The sequence below is a fragment of the Rhincodon typus genome, chromosome 18 (genome assembly GCF_021869965.1).
Source record: "Rhincodon typus isolate 14 chromosome 18, sRhiTyp1.1, whole genome shotgun sequence".
Classification (NCBI taxonomy): domain Eukaryota; kingdom Metazoa; phylum Chordata; class Chondrichthyes; order Orectolobiformes; family Rhincodontidae; genus Rhincodon; species Rhincodon typus.
Window position 1 is genome coordinate 16,371,497 of NC_063349.1, and position 26,783 is coordinate 16,398,279.

General features: G+C 40.6%; 1 protein-coding gene across 1 annotated transcript in view; it reads left to right on the forward strand.

Moving 5' to 3' along the window:
* The first annotated feature begins 224 nt into the window (after positions 1-224).
* Positions 225-26,783, forward strand: part of LOC109932999 (proline-rich protein 5) — a 57,648-nt gene continuing 31,089 nt past the window's right edge. Inside the window, exons 1-5 of the mRNA XM_048607837.1 lie at positions 225-355; positions 2,065-2,145; positions 4,560-4,608; positions 7,414-7,485; positions 18,081-18,221. Coding sequence (XP_048463794.1) covers positions 225-355; positions 2,065-2,145; positions 4,560-4,608; positions 7,414-7,485; positions 18,081-18,221 — 474 coding nt within the window. The remainder of the gene's footprint in view (positions 356-2,064; positions 2,146-4,559; positions 4,609-7,413; positions 7,486-18,080; positions 18,222-26,783) is intronic.

Consider the following 26,783-nt stretch of genomic DNA (forward strand, 5'->3'; position numbering starts at 1 on the left):
GAAACATTCACCGTTAATTATGAAACGGTTTCTGTTTTAAAGCTACCTCCAGAGAGTGTTTTTTTTAAACATTTTCTATTTTATCGCCTGCTGTACGGTTGATTCCTGACACCATTCACTAACTGCTTTTGCCCAAGCAGCGTTCTCTCCTTGGCCCCCCGCCCCCCCCCCCCCCCCCTTTTCTTATTTTGCTGTTGGGGTGAGGTTTTTTTCTTGGACTAACCATGAGGAATTTCCGCAGACCGAAGTTCATGAGTTCACCCAGCCTCAGCGACCTGGGAAAGAGCGAGCAGGCAACCTTGGATGAGCGGGGGACCCAGCAGCGACGCGCCGGCTCCAACGCCACCTGGAACAGGTAAAGGCTGGAAGCAGCCTCACCACCCCCCGCCCCAGGCTCACTGTTACTGTTTACAAGTGCATCTTACTGACCTGTGATGATGCTCGCTAGCTCCTCGTTTAAAACTTAACCTCTGCATTGCATATTAGTTTATATAGATCAAAACTCTCCGTTCAGATAAGTTTGCAGTCTGCAATAGAGGTGCCTGTTTTTAATATTATTAAATATCAAGGCTACAGTAACTTTGGAGAGAGAAACAGTTAATGTTCTGAATCCGTTCTGACTCTTCACCTGAAGAATGGGCAGTTCAAAAAATCAAATGCTTCTCTCTCCACAGAAGCTGTGTTACTGTTTCTATTTCATTAGATTTCTAATATCCATCCGTTTTGAGTTGGCCCTCCTGTCGGGAAATTGCCTGGATCTAAATACACTGCTTGTCTACACCCACTGAAGTCAATATTGGGCTGAATGTTTCCAAATTTCAGGTTGCCTCGCCAATGGGACTCTGCCATTTAGTGGGCAGCATGGTGCCACTGCTATCAGTGGCCTCCTGTTGAAGCTGGAGACAAGAGAGAGTGTCTCTGTGTTGGAGCACTCTGAAAAGTTCAGGTAAACTTTACTTAGCTTGGGCAGGCCCCAGTGATGGGAGGGTGAAGCCCCTCCAACAGCAGGACCGGAGCCTTGGGCCTGCTGGGAGACCGTCATCTGGAGTTTCCAGAAAGGAAAGCTCATCCCACCCCAAGAGAGAACCTCAATTCTCAACCCACAACAAGGAAACCTTAAGGGGTGAGGTGTCAGCTACACTGTTTAAGTACAGGACAACATCTGTAACAGAGTAATTGAATATTTACAATAACATGCATATCATAACACATGAAGTTATAACCCAAGAGTATGCATCTACATACAAAAATAGTATCTAATTTGGAAATATAAAAAAAAAATTTGTGCATGCAGTCTATAAAGCAGTGATTATGGACAGTGTACAGCTCTGGCATCATCTATAGCTGTAACATTAAAGACAGGACTCCTTTTTAAAATGTGGGATTAATAGACTAACAACTGAGGTGTCTTCAGTTGGGAGCTTTGAAATTAATTTCTCGGTAGAATAATGGTATGAGCACTCTGAGACATCTGCTTATGGAAGGCAAATTTTTTATTCTTCTTGTAGTAAGATCTTTTTAAATAAGTGAGCATTTATAACTGCTGATGTTGAGAAGTTGCACAGTTGAGAAGATAATTTAATGTTAAGCTTGTTTACTGCTATGAGATCTTTCTAGAAGTATATTCAGAAGCTTCTTCCAAAGTGAAAGGTCTGCCTTCATTGCATATTCAGATTGGTTTACGGTTATCATGTGATCTTTTAAAATTACTTAATGGAATCCACCAGATATTTTATTAATGGAATGAATTAACTGCACTTTAACCCACAACTGGCAGCTGCTTTCCCATATCTGAGCACCACTCCAAAGTTAGTTTAATTTAATTGTAGCCAAGAGGACAAATAATTTATAAGATGTACCTGGGTTGAAATTTAATATTTAGGAAAATGTGTTACTAACTTGAAATACAAGCACTGGACTGATCACTAGTCACTGCATTGTGTCAACAAGTAGTACCGGTGTGAAAAGCATGATTATATTAAATTAGTCTAGTTAATTGGTATGTGTGAGCTGGACTGTATTATTTAATTGGTCTGGACAAATGTTGAGTCTTTTGTTTTGCAGCATACAGAATGCTGTAATCGCTGTATTCCAGCGGAAGGGTTTACCCGATAATGAACTCTATAGTCTCAACGAAGGAGTCAGGTAAGTAAGCAAAGAATTTCTGTAATTGAGATTAACCTTTCTTTCTTTGCTGAAATGCTGGTCTGTCCAATTTGAGTTTCCATGATTTAAGAAAGCAGACTGAAATAAGCATTTCCTATAAATAAATTGATCTGCTGATAAGCCAGTTGTTTGGAAAATTCTATTTTGGTAGAGAAGCTAAGAATTTGGTGACGAAAAATGATGCTTTTTGTAATTTAATATGATCTGCAGCAATGTCATGTGAAAAGATGGTAAGTCTACCTGGGAAAAAGTAATAGTGCTTTAATTGACTTTCCCCTTCCAGTGACGACTATTTTCATGACTGTCTGTACCTTGTACCTGATTCACTTGTTTATTAGGAAGCAAGCAGTTTCATGGGACCAATGCTGTTTGCCACTTTGCTTTGAAATCATGGCTGGGAGGTTCCTTTTGTGACACCCGAGTACGTTAAGCTGTTTCAGTTCTCCCCGTGTATGCGTGGGTTTCCTCCGGGTGCTCCGGTTTCCTCCTACAGTCCAAAGATGTGCAGATTAGGTGGATTGGCCATGCTAAATTGCCCGTAGTGTTCAGGGATGTGTCGATTAGGGGGATGGGTCCGGGTGGGATGCTCTGAGGTTCGGTGTGGACTTGTTGGGCCGACGGGCCTGTTTCCACACTTGTAGGGATTCTATGATTCTATGAAACTGTGAGTAATACATTATTTTGCTTTACTACCTGTATTTTTGAGTATTGAACTTAATCGGTGATGATGACAACACTGGTGAACTGATTTGACATGTTTAAAGTCACATGATTTAAGTCCTGTCTAATCAGTTCAATAAGGTTGCACTCTGTTGAACACTACAACCTTGTCAAGCCTGCACTCCAGATTGGATCATTAACAGCTATAATTATTTGGAAATAAATTTTTGTTTTAATACCTACAATACCGATCTCCTTTTGAAATTTTCCCCAGTGGTTGATACTTGAGCTGAAATATTTAGAAAGCAGACTGTAATAACAAAAGATTGTTGATGGGAAATACAAACCATAATACAGAGTGGAGTATTTCAATAGTAGAAAGTCAGAGTTAACATGGTGAGAGACCATAACAGTGACTCTAGGAGATTTATACAGTGCAATCTGAAGCCACTGTTTTTGACCAGTGTGTTTACTGAGCTCTTTGTGTACACTTTTGTATGTAGCTGCTTTTGAATGATTTTTGTCCTGCATTAGTCAACTGTTTTCATCTTTGTTTTTTTTTAAAGCAGTATTAAAATTTAGATCTTCCATCATTTTGTTAAATGGCAGAGGAGGCTCAAGGGGCTAAATTGTTCACTTAATGTTCCAGTTGAGTTCCTGAAGAGTGAAGCCAAACTGATGTTCCCATGGCAACCAGCGTAAAGGCTGCAGTTGAACATTCTGTAGGACATTCTATGTTAGAATAAAAAAAAACATCAAAACATTATATATTCCCAATTTCCTATATTCGTAAGTGAAATAACATTTAAAAGCACATTTTAAAATATTAATTATGCTAACTCTTTATACTTCTGCTCACTAATGCTTCTCCCCATCACTTCCTTCTTCTGCTCCCTGTTGTTTCCTGCTCCCCTCTCCTAAAACTTTGCTGGAAGCAGAGAAAAAGTGAAAGGAGTCATGAGGGTAAAGATCAGGGGCGGAAGCTGGGAGGAGGATTGTTAGTGAGTGGGAGAGCTGGAGAAGCCAATCCAAAATGGCAGGGCACATAATACTACGTCAACCTCAGCACGAAACAATGCTAAAATGGAAATTCCAGCTCTAAGTGTACAAGTTTACCCCAATCAGACAATGACTTAAAACAAGACGACTAAAGTCAGGGACTGCTGTACTCCCACCTCTATTGAGTTCATTTATGTTTTTAAACCATGTGTGACTTAACTGAGGGAGCAATCAGCAACTTGCGTTTTCCACTCGCTGTGATTTGGGAACTAAATCCACTTCATTTCCTTGAGGATGGGGGCGTGGAAGGATGGTAGAATTTTGACCTAACTTGTCCATCAGGAAACTGACAGGAATGAATGTAACACTGCTCTTTCTTAATGACGACAGTTTTATTCTATGTTGAAATCCTGAGTATTTCCTGGTAGGTATGGTTAAATTGACATCTTCTGCATTACCACTGCCAATGCCTAAAGGCAGATGTGTCATCATTGGAAGCAAACTAAAGATCACCTGACTTTGTCCATACAATATACCTTAGTCATAATTTCAGAAAAGCTTCATGTGCCAATTACATTTTTTTTTCCCAAGTTCCTCACACCATCCTTCTTTATGACCTTTGAGTGCACTTGCTAGTTGAGGACAGTTTTGAGCTGTGGATCCATGCCCAGGCACAACTAGTTTAGACTGGCCCAACTTGATTCTAATCTTGACTTTTTTTTCTCTTGCTGCAGACAGTTGTTGAAAACAGAACTTGGATCATTTTTCACTGAGTATCTTCAGGTTAGTAGCATGTATTTTTGCATTAGTCTCCAGTCTGAATTGTTCATTTAGAGACAGATTTGTGTATTTTTAAAAACAATATAAATGGTCTCTCTGGCACCAAATACTACACATTGAAAACTAGCAGCACAGTGTATATGGACTCCCAGCTGGGACTGAGGAGAAAATGGGACTTTCTCCTAAAACTCAGGATTCCTCGAGAATCTTTTAAGTTTTAGTGCTAATGCATAAAACAGTACAAAATTGGGAGAAGACTGTATAGAATAGATAGTTGGAGTCCTTTTTCCAGGGTAGAAATGTCAATTACTGGGAGACGTAGGTGAAAGAAGATATGAAAGGCAGGTTTTGTTTTTCAGAGAGTGGTAAGTGCCTGGAATACACTACCATAGCAAGTGGTAAAAGCAGATATAATAGCAACTTTTAAGAGGCATCTTGACTGACAGATGAATTGGTAGGGAATAGAGGGATACAGACAGCGTAGAGACAAAAGGATTTTAGTTTAGAAAAGTGTCGTTTGTTGGCATTGGCTTGGCGGGCCGAAGGGCCTGTTCCTGTGCTATATTATTCTTTGTTCTTTGCGCATCTGTGTTGATTAATGCTGTACATGTTGTGATATTTTGTACATTAAGGATGACTTGTATTTAGAAAGATTTTAAAGTTCACTGAAACACACTGGGGATATGAGGAAGTATAGCTATACTCCAGATCTCATTATAAACACTAGTGAAAATTATTTCAGGAACTGTGAATTTCCCAAATTAATGGTATTGTGAGGGAGAAGAGCTACAAGACCATTTATATTGTTTTTACAGAGATTTTATTTCAAAATTTGAAATAACCTTCCTTTGACAAGTGCACCATTGCATTCTGAAGAAGTCCAGCCCTGTAACACAACATAGTCATCACAGTTGAGTAGCGACCTATTTCAGCTCTTCCTGGTTCATTTCTGCCTAGTAGGAATGAGCTGGAAAGGATACAGTTTCCACAATACAGAACATGCTGTCAATAAGCTTGGTTTATTTTCCATGACTGCCACCTTCAGGAGTTTTCCCCCACATGGTGGGTGTTGATAATTCACTACATAGTGAGCTCATGAACTGGCTATTGCATAGGCTATATGAATAATGGTTGCCTTCTGTACTCTCCTACCCCACTACTGCAGGACCTCCATATCTTAGCGATTCTTGTCTATCTCTTCCCCATGCACTTGTAAGCTTATCTCTTTCTGGCCATTTGCCTCCTATTTCTTTCATATCCCAATCCTAAGAATTACAACATGCTTTTTGTTCTCCCAACATCCACCCTTCAAAAGAATCCAACATGTCAAGGTGCTGTTATATCCTTTCTGCTGTCCTGCTTACAGCTCATCCTTCTCTACTGCCCTGTACTGGTCTGCAATTCCCCAGTGTATCACATATTTTAAATCCTTTGTCCTTTTTATAAATCCCTCTGTGATCTTGCCTCACTCTATCTCCAGAACACACTCTCCAGACTCATATTCATTGCTGATCACTGGAGGCGAAAGATAGAGAGCAGTGAAATTCATCCCCTCTTCGCCCATCTTTAGTGACAGAATTTATCCATTTCTGTCCTACTGTTTCAAAATCCCATCGGAACCTCAGCCTCTTTCTCTTGCTGCAATTCAAAGTGATCCTCAAAGCCCATTTCTTTAACAAGCGCTCAATCCTCCTAATTCCTCTTTTTTTAGTCCATTATTTTTCTTGCACCCAACTGCGAAGTGCCTTGGGATGTTTTATGGCATGAATGGTTACACATTGCAGTTATTTCCACAGCTGCTGCTGTTTAAACCTTGTTAGGAGGTTTGCATAGGCCTCTTTTCTAACAGGATGTTCTCAATATAATGGTCATTAAAATGACCAAAGGAATCAATTTTGAATTTCAGCTCTGACTACTGTCCAGTGGAAATGTCGATCACTCACGGCCCTGTGGCATTCAGTATTTTTGAATGTGTTGCGTAGAAATATTTACTTCTTAAACATTGAAAAAAAAATATTTTAGGCAACAAGGTGTAGAGCTGGATGAACGCAGCAGGCCAAGCAGCATCAGAGGAGCAGAAAGGCTGACGTTTCGGGCCTAGACCCTTCTTCAGAAATGGGGGAGGGGAAGGGGGTTCTGAAATAAATACGGAGAGATCCCCTGAGGTTTGTCCGGAGGGAGGAGGGTAACTTATTCAGGGTAGGCATCCTTAGAAGAGGCTTCGCAGTGGGGTTAAAATTGTTTCAGAGATAGTAGGAACTGCAGATGCTGGAGACCCTGATTGTGTGGTGGCAGTAACTTTTGATGTTAATAAGGCTTTGATTTTTTTTTTGGTTAATAGCAATGTGAATCTCAAAGCATCTAGCCACTGGGTTTGGGCTTAGCAAATCTAGAATCACAAATATGAAAGTAGACCATAAATGGCCCAAAACTTTTATTGTTTTAAATTCACACCATTTGATTTTAATCTTTATTTTCTCTGGGACTCTGACGGTTTTTGCCTTCTGTATGCCATGCTGCTTTGTGTCCCAGAGAGACTTTACTTTCTTACCCAGATAACATGGTAAATGCCAAGGGAACAGAGAGCCTTGCTGTCTTTGTTTCAGCCACAGTTTTGATTCCATGTTTTCACATGATCATCCTTGTTAACAAAAGATTGTTAGAAAACTTGACTTTAACAGCCAAACAAATTTAAGTTGTCAAAGAACAAGTGAATGGCAGCAATCACTCAGTCATTGAAAAACTTGTCTAGTTCCTCATGGTTTGTGACTCCTGTCCAAATATGATGCAATTTACATTCTTGTGCAGTGGTTTCCTTGTTTTTCTACAGTGTATGGACATCACCTGGCTAGACTTCCTCTGGAAGCTTTTGACGAACCCATTCTTTTGAACAAGAGAGATTGATGTGTATTGAGTATAACTTAGTTGAACAAAAGCTGCTAATGAAAAGCTTATTATACTAAACAGCAATGATTTATACTCGTACAGCATCTTCAATGAAGGAAAACCTCATGAGGCACTTCAGAGGAGTGTTTATAATACAACGTTTGACTAGCCCAAAAAAGCAGTTTGTATTTCAGTTAAGTGGTTTGTTTCCCATCCTGTCTCGGATATAAACATCCTACAAATTAAGATATGTTGAGCTAAGCTGGCACATGATACCCAAGTATAAAGCTGGTTTATAATCTCTTAGATACAGTGATTGAATTAAGGAGGCCAACACTGTTCTAAATTTTAACTAAGAATGTTTTTATTAAAATTTTTCAATTGAAAAACTAACATACATACATATATATGTCCTAAGGACATCCCAGATGGATCTTTGTAAAGCTGTACGTTTTGTGAAAGTAGTACTGAAATGTAACAAACATTAAAATGCTCACATTACACAGCACATTCAACCCAGTGGATATTATAACTGTGTTCCTCATTTTTATTTTTGTTGCTTTAAGTCATTTGATGTTATTTATCCTATTTGCAGAAGTTGTTGATTTCCTTTGTGTGAAATAATGTTGAAAAGGGAATTGATACTACTAACCCATAGTACTGTTCCTGATGGCACTGAACCCAATACATTTCCATGTGTTTCAGTTGCTAGATAACGCTGGCTACGAGTAGTGAGTAGGATATGATGATGAAAATATCTGTTAATCCCATGAATGGAAAACCGCAAAAAGAATTCTTACTGAGTTGTTGGATTTCTTCAGTTCAACACAAGCAGTTAGCAATTTTCACCAAGAAATAGGTTGTGTCAAAGTGAACCTGGTCTTTATTCCATTGCAAAAATGTCCCTGCTCTCTCAATCCTCAGATGAACAATCTTGGGTGGAATTTTCCAGTTTCTTTTAGAAGGGTGGGTAAGAAACTTAATTGGGCAAGAGGCAAAAATTTGGTTTCACAATGGTGAGTTAGTTTTGCTGTTAAGTTTGCTGAGCTTTTCAAGAGGGTCCTTCATGATTTGGAACCTGTTTCCCATTTAATAATGTGCCATGTATATTCATTAACACATCAGTCCTCTGGAATTGTGTTCACGAGTGCAATTTTTTAGCTAAAAACAGGAAATGCTTATATTCACAAACTCAACTATACATGACACTTGTACCTGGTGGGGTCAACTTGTTCCCCCAAGTTCTAGTGAGTACAAACATCTTCATTTAATAATGGCTCCTTCATAACTAAGGTATTAATTTGCAAAACCGTGTCAGCAGTGAAGCCTCTCCATATTGATCACCTGACGATCAGCAAGCACTCTGGTGTTAAATGATCTGGTGTTTGTGGTCTACCCAAATGAAGCAGCTACACTGGATGATGCCCACAAACCTGAACGGGGCAGGCCGGTGGGACTCGAACCCAAATGCCCAGCTTTTGTGGTTATGTCCTTGACTTGTGCAAGTCTTTGAAGAGCTGTTTGATGTGTAATTTCAGGTTGTAAAGACAGATCAGTGACTCAATGGTACCTGAGCTGCTGAGTGCTGTAGCTGTTTATGGTTTTAGTGTAAACTTCCTCAGACGTGAGGAGCAGTACCATTGTGGTGCCAGTAGTCTACATTGGGAGCTGCAATGAAGGTAACACTTGAGACATTTGATGGAGATATCTGGCACTCAACCTCCTGTGTGAATCTTGAAGCATTGAGTAAACAATGGTGAATACCCTTCGGACCACAAAAGGTTATTTACCTTGTGGCATTGAAGGCAGGTTCTCTTGAGCCACGTGCAGGTACTAACCTCTGTAGCCACCTGTGTTGAGGTTGCTTTCATCAGTCAGCGTGGCCTTGTATTACTGTTGTTGAGGGAGAAGAACTTCCTTTCCCTCCTGCGCACTCTTCAGGAGAATCTCTAAGGAGATGGCACTGCTTTCTGACTGGCCTTTGATGTGAGGAGGAGTGGTTGATTGATGTTCCTGGGTTGTAAAGAGTGACGTATTGTCTGGCTATCCTTTCATTGTGTTTCTAGATGTTGCAGCCTGGAAGGTCTTGATGGGGGAGGGTAGAACTTCCATAAAATTTGGCACTTTACCTGTGCGTGAACATGTAGTGAACAGAGAGGAATGTAGTTAGGCTGGAAGATGTGGCCCACTCCTCAGAAAAAAGTGCGACTTGTTTTTATACCCACATCTCAACTCGGTCACAAAAAAATGCCCCTTATTTCTAAACCTGTATATTTTTTTTGAATTGAGGACTGGTGTCTTTGTAAACAGTTTTACAGACAGTCTTAGTTTCTGTAGCAGTTAAGTAATTGGCACAGTCTGTATAATGTAACCATGGTTACTGATGGAGGGGAGTTAAGTCAAGCAATGGCATCGCAGATGTTTTTCTCCTATTTTGTGCTGCATTGTCTCAATACTTGTACAAAAAAAACACAGCCCATACACACTTTTGCCAAACATAAAAGATGCTTCAGGTGGGTGACAGTTCTCCTTTCTCGCCTATGTTAATTGATTACCTATGTTAATTGATCCAGTAGAACTCAATTAGTTCAACCTTTCAAGCCTAATGCTTGCTTCTCAATGGAGCACACGGTACCTGATTATTATTTAATTGTTTCGCGTCCAAGAATCCTAGAATGGTTACGGCAATGAAAGCAGCCATTTGGCCCTTTGAATGTGTGCTTCCTCTGCAAAAGCAACTCCTCCAGTCCCACTCCTTTGTTTTCTACTCTTTTAAAAGGCATAATTCAATCTGCCCTTATCACATAGTCTGGCAATGCACTCCAGATCCTAACCACTCATTACATCAAAAGGTTTTACCTCTTGATACCTCAATGTCTTCTCTGCTTCTCTGAGAATCGTCCCCAGTCTGTCCATGTCACTGAAGTTCTTTCCCTGGAGCAGTTCTCCCAAATCTTGTCTATCTCTATCCAATTCCTCCGAGGCATGTTGTCCAGAACTGGACACGACACAATACCCAGCCGAGGCTGAAATGTTTATTTTATGTAGGGACGTTGTAACTTTTGTTTTTTATTCCCATTATACTTTCATGGGATGTGGCCTTGTTGAGGAGATGAGCATTTGTTGCATGTCCCAATTGAACTGAGGTGCTTACTCAGCTATTTCAGAGTGCAGTTGAGTCTACGACATTGCGGTGGGTCTGGAGTCACATTTAGGCCAGGCCAGAAAACGATGGCAGACTTCCACCCCCAAAGGGCATTACTGAGCCCAATGGGTTTTTATGATAACAAGGTGCAGGGCTGGATGAACACAGCAGGCCAAGCAGCATCATAGGAGCAGAGAGGCTCTCTCCGTGACTCCCTTGTCCGCTCCACACTCCCCTCCAGCTCCACCACACCCGGCACTTTTCCCTGCAACCGCAGGAAGTGCTACACCTGCCCCCATACCTCCTCCCTCACCCCCATCCCAGGCCCCAAGAAGACTTTCCACATCAAGCAGATGTTCACCTGCACATCTGCCAATGTGGTATACTGCATCCGCTGTACCCGGTGTGGCTTCCTCTACATCGGGGAAACCAAGCGGAGGCTCGGGGACCGCTTTGCAGAACACCTACACTCGGTTCGCAATAAAAACTGCACCTCCCATTCCTCAGACGACATGTCCATCCTGGGCCTCCTGCAGTGCCACAACGATGCCACCCGAAGGTTGCAGGAACAGCAACTCATATTCCACTTGGGAACCCTGCAGCCCAATGGTATCAATGTGGATTTCACAAGTTTCAAAATCTCCCCTCCCCCTACAGCATCCCAAAACCAGTCCAGCTCGTCCCTGCCTCCCTAACCTGTTCTTCCTCTCACCTATCCCCTCCTCCCACCTCAAGCCGCACCTCCATCTCCTACCGACCAACCTCATCCCGCCCCCTTGACCTGTCTGTCCTCCCTGGACTGACCTATCCCCTTCCTAACTCCCTACCTACACTCACCTTTACTGGCTCCATCCCCGCCTCTTCGACCTGTTTGTTTCCTCTCCTCTATCCATCTTCTATCCACCTCCCACTCTCTCCCTATTTATTTCAGAACCCCCTTCCCCTTTCCCTTTTCTGATGAAGGGTCTAGGCCCGAAACGTCAGCCTCTCTGCTCCTATGATGCTGCTTGGCCTGCTGTGTTCATCCAGCCCTGCACCTTGTTGTCAGAGAATTTATCTATTTTGTGTTGAAACAGGCAGTGTGTGTATGCGTGATCTCTGTCTGCAAAGAACAGGGCCATATGTATTAATAAGTAGCTTCACTGCAACTACACTGCACCACACTGCAACTACACCAAAATTGGTTATCAGTGAGTAATTCTTTGCACAATTGGTATTATATAGAAAACATTGTCCAATTGCAGTGTCATATTTAATGCTGAGCACTGTTGTGAGTTTTACAAGTGCAATCTGGATGGTACCTTGCTTGCTGTGAATGAAAGGATACGCTGTTTGATACAATCTGCCAACCTGATCAAGGTAGCCATTATTCATAAACTGCCTTTGGTGCACTGTACTCAACAGCATTTGATGTTGTGTATCAAGTAAAATCATGAATGGGCCTACAGTCATTACATTTGGTCCTGAAATGTGACCGATCTACCTCCTATTACACCATGTCGAAGGTTTGAACAACAGGTTCATGCTGTTTTACACTGCTGTTGTTCAGCAGCAACACAAATGGAGTTCATGATAACAGGATGCTGCCGTGGAGCCAGAAATGAGTCCTGCGTCCATACGTGAACAATGTGGTGTGTGAAATTCAGGTAGGTATGCAGGATGTACGTCACAAAGATTGGCTGGTCATATCAAACAGCTTAGCCCCTCATCTATTCATAACAAGCAAGGTACTGACCATACCCAGCTAACCCATGCATGTAGTGCTCACAACATACTATATAACATTGTCAGTGCTTTTTGCAATTGGACAGCATTTGCTACTTAATCCTGAGTGTGCAAGTAATTATTATGGCAGACAATTTATAATGGGGTTACAGAATGGCACATGGAAGCTACATATAATAAAATACAGGTCCCTTTTTTTTTTAGGACAGTGTGCTATGCAGTGCTGCACCTGTTTCAATGCCACAAAATGATGTCAGCCATTTTCTGGTCAAGGCATTGCCTTTAGAAATGAACCAATCAAAGTCTGCGTGCCTTATTTGAAATTTAAATAAAGCTTGGCAGTTAATGTTCAGGCATTATCATTATCTGGTACATTCTACAGCCATCTCTTCTCCCAATCGGAGTCCATTGGCCAACCAATAAGGACTGTCCCTCTGATACATTGTAAATGTTGTTTTCTCTTTGCTTTGATATTTCTTGTGAATTGTCCTGATGAGTGCAAGAGAAAAAGCGTTGACAAAATGGCTTTCTTTCAGCAGTGGCTGGACCATTCTTCAAAAGAGTCAACACCTCTATGGGCTGATTAACATCCCTCTTTGCAGTACCATCCCACAACTGTTTCGGTTTCCCACACTCTGACAATGCTGAAGCGTTGAAATAGGATAGCAGTTTTGAAACAATATTTGCCATGAAAAGTAACGTTTGCTTTTAAGATACATCTCAATAAGTTTGAGCTGCTTGTGTTTGTGTCTGGAATGAGGCAGTAGGGTAAAACAAATCCAAGAGAAAGGAAATCTTGCATTCTTTCTTAAAAACACATCATTCAGGGGATGTGGTTGTCAATAGGTTGGCTAACATTAATTTACTCTCCCTAATCCCCAGCTACCACCTTGAACTACTGCAGTTCTTATGACTTTTTCCTGTAGAGCTTGAGTAATTTGCTAGACAAGAAGTGCAGTAAACATCCAACTACCTTACAGTGGGGTAGAGTCACATTTGGGCAAGACTAGGTTACACAGACTTCTTGTCCTAAGTAACATTAGTGGAACAAATGGCCTTTTATAACAATTGATGATGGTTCTGTGAAACTATCAGCGAGACAAATTTTGAATTCCAAATTTATTCATTTATTCAACAAATTTAATTTTGTTTCAATGTGATGGTTGTATTTAAATATGTCTCCTGAGCATTAGACTAGATTTTTGGACTATTTGTCTGTTGACAAGTTGATAGCACAAGATAATGAAGCAGTGTTGGCAAGCAGAGATTCCCCTCAAAAAGCCCTGGAATTCTTCACGGTTCATCTAGATGTGCATTTGTTGATTGTCTGTCCCTAGGGATTTCTCTTCTGACAATGAAACACTCATTTAGTATCACACTGGTGTCTCAGCCTAGGATTTGTTCTCTGCATGTGTTGTAAAGCTTAAGCTCCAGTATTTCTTAAAGATGCAAATGCTACTAATGGAGCCAAGTTGGCATAGTCAGTTGTTGATTGTATTTATGCATGTCTTGATGTCCTATTCGAAGTGTCTCTGGTGGATTAATGCCAAATCTCCCAGCCAGGAGTGAATTGCCCAAACGGACTGTTTGCTTCGCATTTCCGTGAGCCCTTCTGCTTTCCCAGGCAAGGCAAAGAGCTAGTCTCCGGGAACGTTGTTATTCTGAAGTCAACTTTGTTTATTGTGTAGGTAAAGGAAATCAGGATCCCAAAGGAGAGAGGCTGCTATTTTAATCTTGCACTCAAAACAGTTCTGAATATTGGAATGTGGTGAGTCAGGAGCCTGTGTTGTAAGCCCTCCCTATATGATTGTGAGGAGAACTGAACTTGGAGCAGAATTTGTGGGGCTGGAAGTCTGCTGGACTCTATTTCTTTCATTAGCAATTTAGGTGGTATCATCATCTGTGTCCTTCTGTTTTGTGGTCCCACAGGGGCATACTACAGTTATATAAGTTCTATCTGTGTGAAAATGTGAGATAGACCTGAAGTTTCCCTTCATTATATCATTGTTCATGGAGGAATGGGAGGAAAATAGATTCAGGCTCATGCAGTGTGTTGTGAACTTGTTTTCGGTCAGTTAATTGGGTTACATGTGTACGCTATGGATGAAGAAGAAAGGTACTTGTTTTCCTTTTGAGACTAGATGATTAATGTGCATCATGCTCAGTTCTGGTCATCTTTATTCATTGGGAATGCATGCCATTCCAGGAGCAAGGAGATATGAACCCTTTAGAGTTTGATTGGAGCATTGTAAATATGTGCCGTTTCTTTGTACAATCAAGCCAGTTTGTCCCACTGAGGGTGAAGTAGCTTTACAGTGCCTTTTGGCTCCTAGCACCATGGGACTGAATGACAAAATAAGATTTGCAATATAGGTTTTTTTTCAAATGTGGGAAAACAAAGCAAAACCTAACCTGAGAGTTGGAGGTGAAGGACTGTTGTCTTTGTTGTTTGAGATACTTCAACTCAGGAAGAGATCGGGAAAGCATTGTTAACATTTCTTTCCTAAAGGCTGTCTCCATATTGAAATTATTGGTTAGATCTGCTCACAGGCCAGCAAACATTTGGAGGGGTTTGTCGATATTTTTACAGACTTCACTTGATTTTCTTTCCGTGAGTTTTCAGTTACTGATCAGACTAATGAACCCCAGCTTGCGCCTTGCTACATGTCGTAAGCGGGAAAGTGTGCTATCATGGTGTGCCCTGACCAGCATATTCTCCTGTCTTCACTATAAGAAAGTCAACACAACGTTCAGGCCAGTGCACATGGATTAAAATGAGCAGATTTATGAGGTATTACACAGAAACCGTTTAGTTTATAGCAACGACTCAAACATATAATGCCTAAAGCAATTAATAAAGACCAGTCTACAAATAATTAGAGCACCTTTTGTAAAATATGTTTTGTCTAACATTCTACAATCTGTAGGGCTTCTCAAATGAAACATTTTTGTAGTTCCTAGTAAAATGTCAAATAATTCACAGTTCACTTTTGGGAACGTTTGGCTTTCAGTCGATCAATTCCGAACAAAATTGAAGTTGAGCAGCTCCACGAGGCAATTCCATCAAATTGTCTTAGATCACAAGCGTTCATGTTGACACAGTCTTCCTCTTGATCATCAACTTGACGGGGTAGCCATTAGGGAATATAAATTCATCCATTTCCACTGTCAGTATGCTGAAATTAATTAAAACTTCAAACAGAATTGCACATGCTATCAAGGTATCTTTGAACGAATCAAGTTATAAATGTAGGTATCAGCATCAACAGTAGACACTAGGCAACACATAACAAATTTGTTTACGGATCCAGTCGGTTTCTTGACCATGGGCATGTACTTGGTCTGGAAGATTTGAATTTTTTTCAAATGGTAGTACCACAGCTGCAGAGGGTGAACTACCATTAAATTGGGGGTAAATATTTAATAAGCAGGAAATGATGAGGTGCAGCTCTGTCACTCAATGGACTGTATCTGTTGACTAATGTAAGCTTCATTGAAAAAAAACATGCAGGCTCACCAGCCTATTATTGTTCTCCTATATTTCTATCTGTTCAATCCAAAAAAACTCTCTCAGCCTTCTGTGTCTCCTCAAACATTGAGTCTAATTCAGAGATTATTGTACCTCAAGTCTGAAATAAGCAATGCTTAGCAAAGTTTAAAGTCCTGTTTTTACAGCTGCAATCTAGGGAGATGTTGGGGATACCTTGGTCATGGAATTATGTTACAGGGATAGCAATCTAGAGGCTTTGACTAATCCTGAATTGCAGTTAGTGTGATTTGAACGTCTATTCTCTGGATTAAGTTCAGCTTCAATAAAAATTTTCAAATAAAAGATGGCTTCAATAACAGTCGTCATGAAGGCGTAGATCTGTTGTCTAATGCCCTACATGACAAGAAGCAAGCTGGTCTGGATTATATGTACTTTTAACCATGCACAAGCGTACTTAACTTTTAACTCCTCCTCTGAAGTGGCTTAACAACGAATGTAGTTGTATCAAACTGATGCAAGAAGAAAACTCCTTACCACCTTCTCAGGGTTACTAGGGATGAACAATAATTGCTGGCTTTGTCAGTAATACCCACATCCCAAGAATGAACATTAATTATATTCACTGTGTTGCTTTTTTCTTGTTCATAAAAGATGAGTTCAAGTTTAAACCTGCAGACTAAAATGTATTTCTGAAGTCGATTTTAAAAAAAGAGCATTCTACTCCATATCTCATTACAGTCTTGGTCCAAGAGCAGAATTTGTGAGTGTTTGTCCTTCATGTGCAAGCAGCATTTTACTGAGTGTAGGATCAAGATACCTTAGTAAAACTGCAGTTATTAGGAATTGAGAGGAACACTTTTTCTGTTTAAGAAAAACTGTTCAGAGTTGTACTTAGTACAAAGGAAGCTGGTTGTGATTGTTGGAGGTCAATCATTTTAGCCCCAGATCATTTCTACAGGGCTACCTCAGTGCAGTGTTCTAGGTAAAACTATCTTCAGCTGTCCCATCACTGAGTTTCCCTGCATTGTAAGGTCATAAGTGAGGATATTTTCCAAAGACTGCACTGTGTTCTTCACAACTTGGATACCGAAGTGTGCAGCAAGAGCTGAGCATATTTGGGCTTGGACTGATAACTGGCAAGTAACGTTTTTGCTAAACAAGTGCCAGGCAATGGCCACCTCCAAGAGAGAAGCGCACCATCTCCATTTGGCATTCATTGGCATTACCATCGGTGAATGTCCTCCTGTCAGCATCCTGGGGTTACTATTGACCAGAAACTGAACTAGACCAGCCGTATAAAAACTAAATACAAGAGTTAGAAGCTCAGAATTCTGTATTAAGTAATTTACTGCTTAACTCCTCAAAGCCTGCCTACCATCTACAATGCACAAATCAAGAGTGTGATCAAATACTCCCATTTGTATGGACAGCACTTAAGAAGCTCTACACAATCCAGGGCGAAGCCACCTGTTTGATAGGTTCTGTACAATCAGACACATTGATTCTCTGCACCATCACAATAGCAACAGTGTGTACCATTTGCAAGATGCATTGCAATAATTCACCAAGGCTTCTTCAACAGCACCTTGAAAACTGACAGTTTACTGACTAGAAAGACAAGGACTCCAGGAACACTGCATCTTGCAAGTCCCACACCAGCCTGACCTTTGAATAGCTTGCCATTCCTTGTTTTACTGGATCAATATCCTGGAACCACCACCACCACCACCATCCCCACCCACCCCACACTGTGGGTGCACCAGTGGCACAAAACTTACCAGAGCCTCACCAGCACCTCCTGCCTGATCTGCAACCCTGACTTTACATTCTAACAATGAAAATTAAGATCTGTTCCATTCATTATAGCCTTAGGGCAGTTGGAGATGGTCTTGCCAGTGATAACCGCACCCATAAAAGTGTATGCGGTTTGATTGATAATTACATCAGTAAAGTTTGATTAGAGATGGACAAGATAGAATTCCAGTGTAAAATTGTAATTTGCATCAATGCCCTTTGACATTTATTTTCATCAAATGTTCTATGTTGGTGTATGGATTTGGTGGTATCGTTTCACTCAAGTTTATTGTGGCAGATTCTTGTGCTTTCAATCCTGAGTTAATGTGTGACTCTGCAGATTTTCATATAGCTGTGTCCATTAAAGTCCTTTTAATACTTTTAACCATACACTCTTCCTTTCTGTTACATTTTTGTTTTTAATTGATTTAACAGGGAAAGGAACCCACCGTTCGACAGATAGCCCTACTGCATTTCAGGAATATTATCACACTAAACGTGAAACTAGAAGATGCTCTGTCACGGCCACGTGCGAGAGTCCCACCTTCACTCATTCAGATGCTGCTTATATTGCAGGTAGGTGTAAACTGTGTCTTTTAACTGTTAAGAAATGGGTGGGGGGAGGCATCGTGAGACTCTTTATTCTTCTGTCCCTGACCTTTTGCACATTAGCATGTGGTTTCAATTGTCTCCTGCAACCTCTTTTTTTTTAAAACTGCGGATGTGGTAAAAACTGAGTGATGTGGAACTTAACATTTATAGAGTCAATGCACAATGGTTTGAATTAAAGTCAAACCCAAGGCTAGTGGTAATTTGAAACAGTGTTAATTTTGTAAAACAATATGTATTAATGGCTCAAACTCCAAAGTAAACATGCTGCAATTTCTTTTTAACGTTTAGTGCTCCATTGCAAATTTGTAGTTCAGTACAATGGCCTCATTTGAATCTAATTAGAAAGAAGCAATTTCTAGAATATCAAATCAGCACTCTGTAACACTCCAACTGTAATAATTAATGCACTAAAATCAAATGGAGCACAAATACTTGTCTTGAGTGTTCCATTCATTTCTATGTTTTACTTTGTTAAAACAAGAGGATTTGCTAGACGAGTGACCCAGCCAAGATTTAGCATCACCATATTTATTGAAGCAATTGAGTTTTGGTGACCAATTGGCCAAATCAGAATGTGTGGTTCATATATGATGGGATTCTGGTGTACAGTTTGGGAGAGCTCCTTGTCATTATAGATGTAATTTTTGCGAAGTATAATTACAACAGATGCTGGAAATAGCCAGCAATGCTTCAGGTCTTGTTGTTCCAGTTGACTGTCCCAAGTGTAGCCCCTGTGTCAGAACTGGAGCATATTCCAAATTAATGCTGTCTCCAAAAGGAAGGGGACGCAACGCACATTTGCACAGATACAAAGTTGTTTTCCTACTGGGTATGCAATTGAGGTTTCAGTTGGGATTTTCTTTTTCATAGATTGAATTCCTCTGTCAGTACCTTGTTTTGTAGCAGTCATGCACAGAGTAAGAAATGATAGAAAAATGATTTTGTATCAATATTGACTGCGGCTGACATTATTTGAAGCTGTGCAGAGTGAGAGAGCAGAATGAACATGGTTGGTTGAAATCACAAGGTGCTTTAGGTTAATAATTGTATATGAACACATGCCAGTCAACATGCTACTCTGTAAAGCAGGGACATGATTTAAATACAACCATGAAGAGTTGACAGAGTTGTAGAATAAACTAGTTCTAATTTTTTCTAATGTAATACATATTGCTGGAAATTTTTTGTCTTCATTCAAGGAAAAGTATGTTTCTCTGTTTCGCACATGGGTCAAATTTCCTTGGGTAGAAGAAGACCGATTCCAGTGAATGCAGGATGGGAAAGAGCTGAAAAATGATAGTTGATTGAGATCCCAACATCATTTGGCTCACTCTGGCCTTCTCTGCTGTGGGTTCAGAGTGGAAGAACTCATAGGTCTGAGGGGTGGGGAAGGCAACAGAAGTGATTTAAAAAGTTAACTCGGAGGCTTTTCAATTATGAAATCCTGCTTTCCTGGCAGCACCCAGCTTCCACACTGTATGTGCGCTTTGCCAGGATTACTGAAACAGGTACATTGCAGGAAGAGTGAAACTGACAAGCTGTAAAAGATTTGATCAGTTGCAGCGAGGATCTCCAGCCATAGCCAGGTGAGAAGCTGCTGTTCAGAGCATGTCCATCAGAGAGTGCTGTCACTGCTTGACTGTGATTGTTAACTTATTGGAAAACACTTGATCTGTCCAACACTTCACTCACTTCGCTGGCAGCAGAGGAGTACAGCCATTCAGTATGACATAGAGCCAGCTTACCCAGCTTCAGCTTTCACTGCTACTGAGATCATATCATTGCCAGTAACAGGTCCAAAAGCAGCACTGGCCACATTGCTCTTCCCAAGATGGATGGGATGGGCATCGAGAGCCACCTGGAAGAAGGCATGATCCCCACAGAGCAGTCCATAGACAAATAATCACTGTTATCATGCCTGAGCTCCAGTGTGTCAGGATGCACAGAATCTTCTGGCAGGTCACTGCTGACACCTGCATCTGGAATAAAACCTCCTTTTGCAGTGAACCAGCAGGGCACATGTTGCAAATGACCAACAAGGTGCCAGTCACTTGAGGATCACTGTCACCAACGAACAGCCTCTGTCTATCCAATTTGGACACTATCTTTGTTTTTTTTTTAATTAATTCATGAGATGAGTGTTGCTGAGTAGGCCAGCATTTCAATGACTATCCCCAATTGCCCAGAGGGCAGTTAAGGGTCAATCGTTGTTGTTGTGCGTCTGGAGTCACATGTAGGCCAGACCAGGTAAGGATGGCAGTTTCCCTCCCTAAAGGGCATTAGTGAACCAGATGGACTTTTCCAAAAATCGACAATGGATTAATGTTCATCGTTAGACTGTTAATTCCAGTTTTGAGAGAGAAAAAGCAGTGAGCTGTGAGTGTAATTACTTTGTTGAAAGGAAGGAAGGCTGCCACTTGTGGAAGTGAGAGTGGAATGTGGGTATGAGCAGGTGATAACCAAGGTGAATGTCAGTTTGGCTTTTTGGATAGGGATGTGAGATGACTTCAGGATGAAAACTAGTGGTGCTTAAGAGATGTTGGTTTGAGGAGTGTTGTGCAGGAGAACATTAGCCAAGTCAGGGTGTGGGCTTAGCATCGGGCATTATGTCACTTGCCTGTCATGCCCTCCTGATGTCATTGATCCTCCTGGTTCACTCTTCCCCGGTTGGGGAGAACCACTGTTCTAAGTTCCTTGTCCACTTCCATCCTCACATGTTTGAGGATGTTGTTCTCTACCTCCAGTCCTTGGGAGAGACCACCTCAATGAGGTCTCTCGCATCCTCAGCCTGCCTTCTGGGTAACAGTGCAAAACTTTCATTTCCTCATTCCTGTGGCCTCAAAAATCAGTCCCTGGAATCAGAGGCATTCCTTCAGTTCCATACATCTGATCCTTCCTTGGCCTTGATTGTTGACCTGGGAGTTCCTCAAAACAATGTTAAAACTGCTGTTCTTGGAAAGAACCTTGGCAAAGCCCTCATTGGGGAATTGGGTTCCTGATCTGAAAATTGGCCTGCCATCCAGTGCAGACTAGTTGGAGAAAATTGTGCCTTCTGTGTCACTCTAGGTGTTCTGAAGTTAGGTAGTTCTTCCATTCTGTTCCAGCATTATACTTTGGTCTTGAGTTCAGAAGATACTGCATTCATGTTAGAAATCTATTTTCTTTCCAAATCTAAGTGAAATCACCCATTTAGGAGAAGATTTAAATTGTAGAAATGCACCTATTGGGACTGGTGCTGAGACTGCCCAACCTCACTTCACACTGGATCCTTAAAATTATCAAATGAAAGCCTTCCTTTCAACTCTCTGGGTTGGATATGAATCCAGTGCCAGATGTGAAAGGGCTCGCTCAGTGCTTTATCTGGTTGCCAACTGGTTTCCCACTGAATTTCTTTTAAGTCAGTACATGTAGTTCACACTTGAATGTGGGTACAATAAATATTTATTCCTATTGGAATATTCTTGGCAGTCCTTCTGTTCTGAACATAAGATCAAAGGTTGCTGTCACACACCAGACACACTCTATTCTAGTTTTAGTAACCGTTTCAAGAGCAGCGCAGATAAATCCTGCATATTCTTTCTGGTTAATCACATTCCCAAGCATGTGGACACATATAAACTGTATACCAAATGGTGGTGCTGTGCATGTTATGTTTGAAAGGCTCAAATTATTATTAGATGCTTTTGAAAGAAGCAAAGAAACCTCTACCTCTTTAAAAATGCTTGAAATGATAAAGGTCACTTGTTCCTTTTGATTCTGTTTCACTGTAGCGTGAATCTATAAAGAAACATAAAAACTAGGAGTGGGAGTAGGCCATTCAACCTTTTGAGCCTGCTCCACCATTCAATATGATCATGGCTGATGGTCTGTCTCAATGCCATATTTCTGCCTTTTCCTCTTACCCATTGATGCCTTCCAAATCTAAAACTTTTATCTCATTCTTGAATGACTTGGTCTCCGCAGCCATCTGTGGTGGAGAATTTCACAGATTCTGTACCTTCAGAAGAAACGTTTCCTTACCTGAAGGCAGCAGGGTTAATCTTGTGCTTGTTACCATGCAGTTGTTGTCTTCTGCCAGGTCCTGTGGTGTGAGGCAGCTGTGAAAACATGATTCCCATTGGAAAAATACTGCTGACTTTGCAAGTGATACACATGAATAGTTATTGTGTTCGCAATCCCAGAAGTACAAAGGAACCCTTTTGAGTATGCTGTGCTTTTCATTTAATTTTTAATGTGTTGTATATGGTTTACAAGAAAATGACTGAGTATCTGAGATGTGCAGAAATCCAGAATGAGCCTCTTGGAAGAAGTGAGTTTCGGAGAGGGAGTTCAAAGTAGAAAATGACTGCTTGTGTAGTTTTAGTAACTGTCAGAAAGCTTTCACAAGGGTAATGTAAATGACTAATCAGCAGTTTTATGAGAGTGTGTATTTCCCAGTTATCCACAATAATGTGAATCTACCTTCAAGTTCATGCTACCTATCAAAACTTGTGAAAGACTCTTACTAATTTTAAAAATGTTAGACGTGTTTGGGGCCTCTACTTTTAGCCAGATTCAAAATCCATCTCTAACTTAAAAGATAATTTATCTGATTTTAAATAAGTTTAAATTTTAAATGGGTTCAGGCTGCTGTTGGAGTTCAAGCCCATCTTTCCAAATTTATGGAAGTTTTCAGACTTTTCATCATGATCAGTAGACCCCGTTATGATGAATGTAAACTCAGCCAGTACCTTAGCTACTTTTTAATTAAAGTTTGAACAACCTTGGCCTGTGATTTGCAAGCCGCAGAATGTGTGCATTTGTAGTCAGGTGACCAAAAGAGAGCAGTGCAAATGCTAAGACAAAAGCAAATGTACCTCTGCCCAGTTCTCACTTCCGTTACCACTAGATCATTGAATTGTTCCCTTATCGGACACCATAAACATGACCAGAATAGTGAATCAAGAGAAACTGAGCTGATGAACACTAAGATTTCCTGTTTAGCTTTCTAAATTTATAAAAGCCCCTCTAACCAATTTCCAAACTATTTTATGACTGGTATGAAAACATCAGGTGGTTTAAGATTGTGGCAGTGATATGTTGAAACCTCATTAAAATGATTCCATGTTCACTAATCAGTGATTGGGGAAGAGTGATGTGGAATGTGATCGTTGAGAGTAAAATCTTAATTGAAAGGTTGCAGCTGAAAGTAGTTAAGTTTTTTTTTAATTTAAATTCTTGTTAATAGTTGCTTGTTGTCGATCATTTCACTCAGGATGAGCAAGTCTTGCTCATCCATTTAAAGTCCCTTCAGGACATTTAAAGAACAACAGAGGGATTTTCCAAGTGACTGTCCCACAGTTATTCCCAACCAACTTCAATTAAACCGATAATCAAATCATTATCTCGTTTAGAGATAGTAAGAACTGCCAATGCTGGAGTCAGCTGTTTGTGGGAGTTGCTGCGTTTAAAATTGAGTGCTGCAAGTTCTACATCACGGCAAAGACTGTACTCAATATGTTGGCTATGAAATAACCTCCTGAAGTTGTGGAATGAACTGTATCTATTTTTTTTTGTGTTAACTTGTTAAGGGACAGCATCAATTTTTTTGATGGCAGTGCAAATTTCAAAAGATTACAGAAGAGCTGTCTTTGCCGTATTCAAGATAATACTATATCAATTGGGCCCGTATCGCTTTTCGCATTTATCGATGTGACCAGTGGCAAATTTGCTCCATTCAGCTGTTTGGCTTCCACTTTTTATTCAAAAATGTAACTCTGCCTGATGCGTAGAGATGCTTCTTCATGAAGACGATATTGTGTAATTGCTTCAGACTTTGTGGTTTCTGGAATGGTCATAGGAAATATGCAGCTTGTTGCTGTGTTAGGCTTTGCCAAGTGGGTGGTTTGTTTTCATAGGGAAGAGTTTTTGACTTGAAAGCAAACATTCTAGAAGACAAGCATCCCTGCATTAAACACAATCTAGGGGCATTTGGGATTGGGTGGAGCTGTGGTTCTTAATAGCCTGAGAAAATATGTTCAGCTCTCTGGTGTTAATATTGTGGTTTAAAATTCTTTGATCTCTCCTGGAGTTCCTGGTTAAAGGAACCCCATGGATTTGCGTTGAGTTTAGTGTCAGTAAAGACGTAAAACTGCAGAAACCACATCAGTTGGAAGCTCTGTGAGAGAACCTGCTTCTTCAGTAGAACTCATTTTTTATAAACCATGAAGCTTGCATTTCTGAGATTCTCTAGCATTAATTATTTTTATGTCTCATCAATAATCTCTGGTTTAGGTTGCTTTATTTCTGAAGTTAAAATGCAAACCTTAAAATTACTTTGTTTCTTGCAACTTAATCCCAATCTTAGAGTTTCCTTACTCCGCAGTTACTTGGCCCATCCTTTTTCCTCCCTACTCAATCAATCCAACTGAAGCACATTAACAAACCTATTTAAATTTTAAATAGGTTTGGCCTGCTGTTAAGTTCAAGCCCATTACTGTGAAATGATTTTGTCTCCACATGCCAAAAATTACTTGGAAATGCAATAGTTATTGTTTTAATCATTCCCTCTGAAGACCTCAGTTTATGACTTTCAATAATTATTATGGCATGTATCAACTTAATAAAAACAAGAAATGTTGGTAATCCATGTCAGGTCAAGTGGAATAGACAGATATCGACATCATATCCAATATATATTCTCTCTAAAGATGTGCATTAGCTCATTGAATGTCAATTCAGTTTTCCAGGTCTTGACTGACTTTCAGTTCGTAATGACCTTCACCAAATGTTTTATAAATTTCACACCTCCACAGAGTACTTGGTTTTGTTTTTAGCTGAGAAATCAAGATAGAGGTTTAAAACCATCATTGTGGTTGAAGTGAAACAGCTTGGCAGCAATTATCAATTCAGGAAGAGATTTAGATGGACCGTACTGAAGTCCTCTCAAAGACTGTGTACAGCTTTAGCCTCCTTCCTTCCTTAAGGAAGGATGTCACTGCATTGGAGACAGTTTAGAGGAAGTTGACTGAATGGATATCTGGAATCTGCATGTTTGCGTTACATGGAAAGCTTGGACAAAAGTGGGCTTTTCTTTCACTGGAGTTTAGAAGAGAGAGGGGTGACTAGATACAAGTATATAAGATTCTGAAAGGTCTAGACGTAGTAGACGTGGAAATCGTTTCATAAAAGCGTAGAAAATCGGGACGGGAGTGGGCCTTTTGAGCCTTGACCACCACTCAGTATGATTGTGGCTGATCGTCCAACTCAGTACCCTATTCCCACTTTCTCCCCATTCACTTTGATCCCTTCAGCCCTTTGATCTATATCTATCCACCTCCTCCTTCTTGAAAACATTGGCCTCAGCTGCTTTCTGTGACAGAGAGTGACTCTGTAGCTCTGAGCAGCAAGAACTAAGGGGTAGTAGCGTTAAACAAATGCTTTTCTGAGGTTTGTGCACCTTTAGAACTGCATCAAGGTGGTGACCTCAAAGTCCTTAAATATTTTAAAGGTGAAGATTGATTCTCTTACCTCACAAGAATCAAAAAGGTTATTGGGGTTAGGTATGAATGTGGAATCCAACACCTACACAAATCTGAAATGACCTTATTGAATGGAGGAGCAGCTTGAAGGGCCGAGTATTCTAATTTTCCTCCTGTCCATATACATAGTGAATTTTGAAGAAACTTGGAACCGTGTCATTGTCTGATTGGGCAGAGCAAATGATCATTCCCTGGACATGAAAGATGATGCAGCACCTCTTTGGTAGAATAGAGATTTGGTGTTTATCATTCCTCACTATCACCGTCGAAACAGTCATAAGGTCAGGTGCACAAAGGAATGTGGTTGTGGTAAGGAACAGTCTCGTGGCAGCATTGACACTCTTTTCTGCAGCAGAGAGTGTCCAAATAGTTGTGTTGGAGTTTGGAACATCTGCTCTGGAACAGAACTTAAAGAGGGAATGTTAAGATCCAGTCGTCATGGTCCACGTTGGTACCAAAAGCATTGGTAGATATAGGAAGGAGGTGCTGCCAAGGGACTACTATAAGTTGTATGCTAAATTTACAAAGCAGAACCTCAGAGGATATAATTTCTGGATTAGTACCCAAACCACATGCATACTGGCTGATGTTAAGATGAGAGCAGTGAATTTGTGGCTTTGTCGACCAGTGTGGGAGAATTGGGTTACCGTGTATGGGGCAGGTACCAATACTAAGGAAAGTAGGATATACCACCATTGCCTGGTCTATGCCTGAATTACACCTCTCATGAGCGATATAACTAGGGAAGTACAGAGGACTTTAAAATAAACAAGGCTAGGCGAATGAGGGATCAAGTGTGAGTAAACGTAACCAACCAAGGGATAGAGCGGAGGCAGAAGAACAAAACAGCAATGTGGAGAATGGAAGTTAGAGAATGGTGGGAAAGGACAGAGAATAAGCCTAACAATGCACTAATAATCAAGACTAGGTGCTGCAAAGATAACAAAGAAAAGTCCTGTTGAGTCTATATCTGAGTGCACGTATCATTCATAACAAAGTAAATAAA